This window comes from Pteropus medius, unplaced genomic scaffold, assembly GCF_902729225.1.
Source record: "Pteropus medius unplaced genomic scaffold, Ma_sr-lr_union100, whole genome shotgun sequence".
In the NCBI taxonomy this organism is placed as follows: domain Eukaryota; kingdom Metazoa; phylum Chordata; class Mammalia; order Chiroptera; family Pteropodidae; genus Pteropus; species Pteropus medius.
Window position 1 is genome coordinate 1,677,828 of NW_024342542.1, and position 9,295 is coordinate 1,687,122.

The window sequence follows — 9,295 nt, forward strand, 5'->3', positions numbered from 1 at the left end:
GCAGGATAGCTGCTAGACACGCGGAAGAGCGCTGAGTATCGGAAACTAAGTGCTGAGGAAGGCAGGGTCGAGCTGCAGCCAGAATTATAAAGGGGTGGAACTTGGCTATGCAGTGATTGGAAGCTGGACTCAACCTAGAATAGGGGCCGGACCAAGGAGGGCAGGATCCAGCTCTGCGTCCATTGGTAGAAGCTGGAACTATTTAGAAGCAGGAGCGATGCCAATTTGGGCAGAGAAGGCTGTGGGTATAATTTAAGGTACCTGAGGAATGATTGGAGTGTGGGAGAGGAGTAAACCTTAGGGCCAAGAGAGAAAGGTTGATTGTCTTGGGAACAAAACTCCACCCTGAATTAGCCCATTCTCTATGGTAATTCAGAGTGGTGCCCAGGGAAAGAAACAGAAGGGTCAGGTGGGGGCCCAGGTTGACAAGGGGACGGAAGAGCAGGTAGAGTAGTAAGTCAAGTAGCAAATGCTGCCAGGTAATAGGCTGGAAGCACGATTTCAGGGGCCCTTTGAAGGTTCCACACACACTGGACCTCTGGGCCTCCTAGTAATTTTGTGCTTTAGAAACAGGGAACCTAAGTAAACAGCAGGGGCTAAGGGGGAAAAGAAGGGCCGTGTGACTCAAAGGCATTCAGGCTCTTTAATGTCTGGAGAAGGGGAAAGAAGTCAATGGTGCGGGTCCTCCGGGAAATTCTGCAGACCTTGTAGTTCTCTAAGCCCCTGAAAAAGACAGGAGAGATTGAACAGAGACTGGGTCCAGGCCACGCCCCAGGCTTGCCCTGACCTTCCAGTCTCTGGTTCTCTCTCTTCCTCAGGTCGCCACCCTAAATGCATTTGGAGATATAGGCTGGGAGTAGGGTGAGCTGCTCTCACCTCTAGCAACATGTGGATATGGGCCTTGATATTCATGGAGTCCTTGGTGAGGCTGTCGCTGAGTCTGGAGAAAAGAAACAAGAAAGGGTGAAGTGGGCTTTATGATCACGAGGATGAGGCTTCCTCATCACTTCAAGAACTATCTACATCCTGGATGACTTCCACATAGCAGATGGTAGGAAATCCTACTACCTGACTTGCTCCTATGCAGAGATGCCTGGCCACCATCTGTACTGCACTGATTCAAAGGGATTTACTGAATCCCTACTCTATGCCAGACAGTTTTAGGTACTTGGGACACAGCAGCAAACACAACAAACAAAAATCTTGGCCTCATGAAGCTCAAATTCTCATTAAGAGGGACAAATGATGGAATAAAAAGAGTGTCAGATGGTTCTAAGTACAGTGAAAAACTTAAACGGTAAGAGGATAGGGAGTGAAGGAATGGGAGCTGCAATTCTAATTAGCTTAGAGATGGCTTCACTGAGAAGCCTTTGAGTAAAGACTTATAAGAAGTGAATCGTCTGGATGTGTGGAAGATGAGTGTTCCAGACACAAGAGGGCAGCAAATGCAAAGGCGCCAAGTGGGGGTGTACCTGGCATGCCTGAAGCACAGCAGAGAGGCCAGTGTGGCTGGAGAAGAATAAGCCAAGGCAGATTGTAGGAGGTGAGGTCAGAGAGGTAAGCAGAGGAGGCAGATCGTGTAAAATCTACACGGCCATGGTAAGGACTCTGGCTTTTATTAAGTGGGATGGGAGCCAGGTTGTAATCAGAGCAGGGATGTAAAATTACTAGGGTTTACAAGGATCCATCTGGCTGCTGTGTGGAGAATTGACTGGGGATAAGGAAAGCTGGTATGGAAGCAGGAAGTCCAGTGAGGAGGCTACTGCAATAGTCCAGGTGAGAGATGGAGACTCAGACCACAGTGGCAGCAGTTGAGGTGATGAAAAAATGACTGGATTTGGGATATATTTTGAAGGTAGAGTCAAAAGGATTTACCAAAGGATGCTGAGTGTAAGGGAGAGGACTCAGAAAAGATGTCAAGTCCTAAGCAACTGGGAAGCTAGGAGTTGCCTGAAACCACTCTGACCTTGGACTGTTCAGTTACATAAACCAGTCGATTCCTTCTATAAGCCAGTTGGGAACAGAACCACCCAAAAGATTTCTCATTGACACAAAAGGTCAAGGAAGGCCTTTCTGAAGGATGAAGAATGAGTAAGAGTTAAACAGTAGGAGGGCCTTTTCCACGAAAAGGCCAAGAGGCAGGAAAGAGCTTTGTGAAGAATAGTCAGGAGGCTAGAGTGTTAGAAATTAAGTAAATGGTGGGGAAAAAAATGGTACAAGATAAGATCCAAGAGGTAGGAAGGGGCTAGATCATGCAGGATCTTAACATCATGATAAGGAATGTGGACTTTACTGTGCTATCTGTCAATGCAGGAGACAGTTTTAGGGTAACTAAAACAAGTAGGAGGCAACAGCATAGGATGTTAAATTGGAAAAAATAGTATGAACCATTTATATATCAGTATCTGCCAAATTTATATTTTCAGTCCAGATCTCTCTCCTGAACTCCAGCCTGGGAAGTTTTAACTACATCTTCAAAAATTACATTTCAATGTTTAACAAGCATTAACACCTAACAGGTCCTAGACGGAACTCCTGATCTCCTCCAAATCTGCTTTTTCCCTATCTTCTCCATTTCAGATCATGTCAACTCCATCCTTCTAGTCTTTCAGCCAAAAACCTGGACTCCTCTCTTTTTCTCACACACTACATCCAATCGAGCATTCTACTTAAAATCACAACTGCTCCATCCTAGGCAATGTTTCTTATTTCCATTCCATGCTGTTCTCCGTGACAGTCAACCCGTGACACACTATATCATTTACTTGTTTATTGTCTATCTCCCCTGACTAGAATAAGATTTGGCAGAGATTTGGTCTGCTTTGTTCCCTGCTGTATCCCCAGGGACCAAATCAGTAGGTACTCAATGGATGTTGAAGGAATAAGTGAATGACTACTCCACTCAAAGGAACCTGAAGTCCTCAAAAGATGGTTGAATCTATGTTTAAGGTCAGGAAATAAATGGTTCATGGGGTTGTTGCCAGAGAGCAAGAATGCTTTCAAGAATATCTGGAGTAATGCTCAAAGAACAGAGAAATGACCTTTATCAGCTTGATCCCTTGATCAGGAACAATTTGAACATCAAAAAAGAGAAAAAAATTAGTTAATGGTACAAGTTTAGTCTACGAAAGGCTATGAGTTCAACTTAAAAAGGAGAAAAATATAAAGTTCACTAAATGCTAGTTGTAACACCAAAGGGATGTGTTGAATTTACTGCTGCTGATTTAATATGTAAGGCAGTGTTAATAGCCATATGGTTATTCTGTTCTTTCTCACACACTACATCCAATCCAATGACATGTCTGTTTATTGGTGTGGCTGTGTACTCCTTTCTGTGTAATCAGGAGAAAATACACAGAGACTTGATCCTCCCACTCCCCAGACAAAGAAATATACTTAGAACAGGAAGGACTGACAGGCTATTTTAGTTACATAAAATAACCCGAAAGTTCAAAGTTTGTCACAATAAGAGGCATTTTAAAGAGGAGAGCGAGTTATACATATTCAAATCCTCATCTTTTAGAAAGATTAAACTTCTAGGGAGCCCTACTAATTATAATTAAGTAATGAGATTCAACCACAGGTCTCATTACACTAATAGACCAGACAAGGGGGCAGGCACTGACAACTTAAATACCTCGTTTTTGGGAAATTTGAAAGGCTCAGGCATCCTCTGATATAAATAACAAGGAGAACTTTGTTATAAAAAATAGTCTTGATCTAAATGACCACAAGTTCAGAATTGCATCGGCCCATGAGAACAGACCCCTAGACCATACTGTTTATCAACTGGTCTGATCACTAAGACTTAGAAATCTCAGCAGGTCTGAGGCTCTTTTGTGTTGACTAACAGTAAAACCCTGGAAAGGTTTGAAAAAAGAAGTACTGAAATCCTAAGAGAGGCAACTCTAGAATAAGTCAATGTAGGAATAAAGATAAATATAACCCAGAAGGAATTTTAGATCAGTGGTAGTCACTCTAGTAAGGTGTTGTTAACTTAAGTATATTGCTCAGCATCCCCTCAATCACTCCACCTGAGCCATGCTCACCTCTCCTGGCAGTTCCTCTAACACAGCAGGCACACAGGTCCCCTTGCCAGGAATTTTCTTCCCCAGACAGCCCCATGGTTTGTTCACTCAACTAAATGACTCGGATGTCATTTCCTCTGGGAGGCCTTCCCTAGCTACATTTCAAACCTCTCATCCACACTCTCAATTCCCCTTGCCTGGACGAAATCTTAAACACAACCATAGCTTATACTTTCTTCTCACATTATAACCCTAGTGCCACCAACAGAGATCTGCTTCAATCCCCACTTCAGTCTGCTTCCAGCATACCCTTTTGAATTCATTCAACAAACACTGCGTGCCTACTATATGCTATGTACTATTCTAGTCACTTGGGGTATAGAGAAAACATCTCCCTTTATAAAACTTATATCTCAATGGGAGGAGGCGATGAACATTAAAAAGAAGTAAACTGCATAGTAAACATTAGGCGGACACAAGTGCTCAAAAGAAAAAGTAGAACAAGGGAGGGGAATCAGGAGTGCCAGGGGTTGCAATTTTAAAGTTAGGTTAAAGAAGGCCTCATTGAGGAAGAGACATTTAAGCAAGACTTACATTGAATGAGGAGAAAGGCATGCATGCAGATATCTGGGAAAGGAGTACTGCAGGCAGAAAGAATAGCCACTGCAATCACCCTGAGGTGGGATCATTTTGGGGTGTTTAAAAAGACTGTGAAGGTCAGTGTGGTGAGAGAACAGTGAATGAGCAAAAAAATTAGCAGGAGGTAAAGTCACAGGTAACTTGTTTTATTGTTACTGATTTATAGGCTGAGATCTCTCAGATCTGGCCAAAATTGTTCTTCTAGAATGTAACCCTTGAAGGAACCCTTCTGTCTTGTTCACTGCTTCCTCCCCATTACCAAACACAGAGCCTGCCATACAGCAGATGCCCAATAAATGTTTGTGTGAATGAACAATACAGAGACCATTTGAGTGATTAATATGTCCTACACCTGGGGCTGAGCTTTACAACTCCACTTTCCTTAGCCCTAGCCCTGAGGAGGAGGGGAGATGGGTCTCTAAGTATCCCAGGAAGTCATGGGGAAAAGGAGAAGGGCACTGCAAATGGTGGTGTTCTCAGACACTATCCTCATGAAATACTTACTCTGTGAGGAGACTGCTCTTACGATCAATGAACTTTAGAGCTTCTGCCAGTGTCAACTCCAGGAAAAAACCATATCCAAGGGCCACGTAGATCCGTGAAGTGTCTGAGCTGGAGGAACAGTGGTTAGTGGTTAGTGGAAGTTAGGGAAGTTCTTATCCCTGTTTAGCATACCATACAGTTTATTTAAGATTTTTTACTCACCACCCCACCCCTACATTCCCCAAATTGAAGTTTTGGGAGGGCGGGAACTTTGTCTTATTTAATTCACTGTCACATCTCCAGCTCCAGGCACAGTATCTGGTACATAGTGAATATTTAAAAAAATATTTGTTGAAGGAAGTGGGGAAAGCTGAACCCTGTGGGCTTAGAGAGGTGGGTAGACACTCACACTACTGTGTCAACGAAGAAGTTACAGCCCAAATCCACCTGCATATATAACTCCGAGTGATTAGATTCCTGTGAGGAAAAAAGAGGTAGGGGTTAGTGGTCAACTTTTAGGTCAGGTGACAGGTTTTGGTCTGGGGTACCTGCTCCCATGACCCTCCCTTGCCCCGCCCCACCACAAAAGGTAGTGAACCTGGCATATTTACCTGGAGTCGCTCAATGACATTTCTCAGTTGAAGATATTTGGACAGCTGCTCATATACCTTGTCACGATGATCCAATACCTTTCTGATGGGACATGATGGAACAAGAGTAAAATGATAACCAACAGGAAACCTTGTCCCTCTTGGAATACCTCATATCATGACCCTCTGAGACCCTCATGTCACCATGCCTTCAAGAGGCGTTTTAGTGCAGAAGTTAAGATATGGACTCTGGGTCAGACTGCCTGAGTTTGAATACAGGCTCTCCTATTTACTAGCTGTGTGACTCTGCTAAGTAAATAACCTCTTTGATATTCAATTTCCCCATCTGTAAAATAAGGATGACAACTGTTATTTCATAGTCATTAGATGGATTAGATGAGTGTTTACTATAAAATATTTAGAATAGTGCCTGTGAAATAGCAAGCTCCTCATATGTTAGCAATTATTTTTTAGTATTGTTATTACACGACTCCCAATGCCTTCCTCTAATCAGAATGTTTCATTCTCACACTAGAAAAACCCTCCATCTCTTTAGGATGCTCTTTATCCTAGTTGTGAACACCCTACTTCCTGCTCAGATTAATAATAATAGTAATAATTTTTCATACACATTGACCCTCTAGGATCCATGTTAAATCCTCTACAAGGACTGAACACATTGAAAACTCAAAACCACCGCATGAGGAAGGTTCCACCAATTTCTTCATTTCACAGACGAGGAAACTGAGGCACAGAAAAGCGAGGCGAGGCACACTGTGTTCACATGATGGCTAAATGGTCAAACCAGGATTCGAACCTTAAAACCCCAGCCCGGTAACTCTAGCTCCTAACTCTAATTCATGTCAGAGGCTGAGCATGCGCAGACACAGCCTCCGCTAAGACCACCACATTCCTATCAAGTTGAACCCCGAATATTGCCCCTCCTCCTCTCGCTCGAATGGCGCGCGGGACTGGGCTCCGTACGCCTTGCCCACCAATCAGAAGGCTAGGCCCTGACTCTGAAAGCCCCATTCACCACGTGGAACATTCCAAACGCTCCGCCCCCCGCACTGTCACTCACCTCAGGTCCCGCTGCAGCACATCAGAGATGAAGGCCTCATAGCGCAGCACTTTCTCCCCGGAGGCCGCCAGCGCCCGCCGTTTAGGGGGCGTCGCCATGATGGGCTCCTGAAGAATGGGGAGGGGGAAGGCCACGTTGACCACTCAGTGTAGCCTCATGTGCAGTACATCTGCACCCTCTCGGCGTTGGGAGTGGGCTCCTCCGATTTACGCGGGGCGGGGGGTGTCCTTTTGTCTCACCTAATTCTGGGACCCTGCCACCCAGGGATACCCAAACGCGGCCCTCACCTTAGAGCCGCCGGCACTAAGAACAGTTGAGATGAACCGCGGCTTCCGTGTGGCGCGGGTGAATGACGTAGTACAGGGTGCGGGCCAACCAAATAGCCAGGTAGGGAGGGGAGGTCCTGAACCAAAGAAGATGGCGGAAGCGAGGAAGAGAAGGGCGGAGTTTTACTGAGTCCAATAAGATTGCGGAAGACATCAGAGCGTGGGAACCTGTACTGCGCGCGGAACTTCTGGGGACCGTGTGTGGCTGGTGGGGTGGTCTTTAGTGGGATTTGGCGAGTTCTGGAACAGGTGGGACGCACGGGTGGAGGAAGAGAGCACAAAGCGTTTAGTATCTAAAAGTCAGCTTCGGAAGCAGAAGGGCAGAAATTGATTATGGTTCTGGTCTGTAAAAGGGGAGTACATCCTTGTGATCAATCGCCTTGGATTTTGAGTTTTTACACAGCAAATTTGGGTTTTACTCCCGGTAATGGGAATGAATGTAAGCATTTAAAAAGTTTTAAACAGAGATAGATTTTTCAAAATTCATTCTTGATAATTCCAGCTCTGTGGTTCACAGTGCGTAACGGATTCAAGCAGAAATTGACAACGCACCATGTTTAATCACCTCATTTAATAGCGCCAATGGAGGGTTGCTGAAGTCCTCTGCCCAAGACCAGCTATCTTGTAGTTAGAAGTAGTTCCTTTTTTTTTAATGTGTAAGCATTCTATTAATCTATTTTATTTATTTATTTATTTATTTATTTATTTATTTATTTATTTATTTATTTATTTATTTTTTGCACTCAAGTTACTGAATGAATTTATTTCCCCTGTTAGGGTTTCAAATAATAGCATCTAACCCAGCAAGTCCAAGCCTGAGCCTGGAGGAGAATCCAGATTCTGGGATTCCCCAAATGCCATTCCTGCCCGCAGGGCCTAGAGTACCCACCCATACCAGGGAACTCTTTTCAGATAATAGTGTTTCATGTGTAAAAGCAAGACCCTGTCTCACCCCCCAGTGTTCAAAACCTAAGCAAGTCAAGATGTTTATAAAGGAAAGTTTAAGATTTTAAAAAAAATTTGTAAATCTTCTCACGTTACATATAGTTAAAATTACTAGTGTGAGACACTAGTTAGACAAATATTACCAAATTAATCTATATCATTTTCCTTTGAAAAAGGGTGTTACATTTATTATCTTTAACCGGGAGAACACAGAGTTTTGATGAGCTGGAGCTGGATCTGTGTAAGTATTTATTTACATTTCACAAAAGATTTTTTAATGTTTAAAACTATTTCCAACTTTATTTTTACATTTCAAACCTACAGAAAAGTTGGCAGTGTACATCCAGAGAACCTTGACGTAGACTCACCAATTGTTAACATTTGACCACACTTGCTTTCTCTTTCCAGATCACATGTAAGTGTTAACATGGCTGCACAGCATTCCATCTTTTGGATGGCCTTAGTGTTTGAGCCATCCCTCTATTATTGGGTGTTTGTGTGTGTCCAATTTTATTCATTGTTATAATCCAAGATGGAATAAGTCTTTGCTTTAAAATGTTTATGCGCAACAATGATTATTTCTTTGTGATAAAATTCTAGAAGTAGAATTTATGGATATAAGAGAAATTAATGCATCGTAAATCAAGTATCAAGTGACAGTTGTACACACACTTCCAATAACAAACTTCCTCATCTAGACTCTACCTCAGAGTCAGCAAACTATGGCCCCTGGTTTGCCGACCTTTAATGTTTTTTTACTGCCTGCAAGTCAAGAGTACTATTTACATGTTTAAATGCTTGAAAAAAGTAAAGTATTTTGTGACATGTGAAAATTATATGACATTCAGATTTCAGTGTCCAATAATAAAGTTTTATTGGAACACAGTCACATACATAGCCTTATTACTTGAGGCTATGTTCATGCTACAATAGCAGAATTGAGTAGTTGCCCAAACCATATGGCCTGAAAACTCTAAAGTATTTACTATCTGGCCCTTTACAAAAAAAGTTTCCAACTCCAGTCATGTCACTACAATCATGTCAGTCACCAATACATAGGTTGGGGCTATAAGTACCTGGGTCTCCCTGGTGACCTCTGACCTGGCTTATGTGTGGGCATTTTCAGGTTGGTGCTTCTGGGAAATATGAATCAGATTATGTCTATTATGTCTCTGTACTTTTCTCCCCCCACCCCGTCCAACG

The 9,295-nt window shown here is 43.2% G+C and overlaps 1 protein-coding gene across 2 annotated transcripts; it reads right to left on the reverse strand.

The window, feature by feature from the left end:
* Positions 1-624: 624 nt before the first annotated feature.
* Positions 625-7,242, reverse strand: UXT (ubiquitously expressed prefoldin like chaperone). Of its 2 annotated transcripts, XM_039866424.1 has the most exons (7): positions 7,109-7,242; positions 6,822-6,928; positions 5,762-5,843; positions 5,560-5,627; positions 5,172-5,279; positions 877-940; positions 625-723 (listed from the first exon to the last, which is right to left on the reverse strand). In XM_039866424.1, exons 2-7 carry the CDS (start codon positions 6,917-6,919, stop codon positions 670-672), a joined length of 474 nt encoding a protein of 157 aa, XP_039722358.1. In that variant the 5' UTR covers positions 6,920-6,928; positions 7,109-7,242; the 3' UTR covers positions 625-669. The 2 variants fall into 2 exon arrangements, with proteins under 2 accessions (XP_039722358.1, XP_039722357.1); XM_039866423.1 differs by lacking the exons at positions 6,822-6,928; positions 7,109-7,242 and adding an exon at positions 6,438-6,625.
* Positions 7,243-9,295: the final 2,053 nt, after the last annotated feature.

Coding starts and splice junctions, on each gene's coding strand:
- UXT (XM_039866424.1), bottom strand. CDS start 6,919: ATGGCGACGCCCCCTAAACGGCGGGCGCTGGCGGCCTCCGGGGAGAAA. Junction 5,844..6,821: donor GTGCTGCAGCGGGACCTGAG/GTGAGTGACAGT, acceptor ATGTCCCATCAG/AAAGGTATTGGATCATCGTG. Junction 5,628..5,761: donor ATGTCATTGAGCGACTCCAG/GTAAATATGCCA, acceptor TTTTCCTCACAG/GAATCTAATCACTCGGAGTT.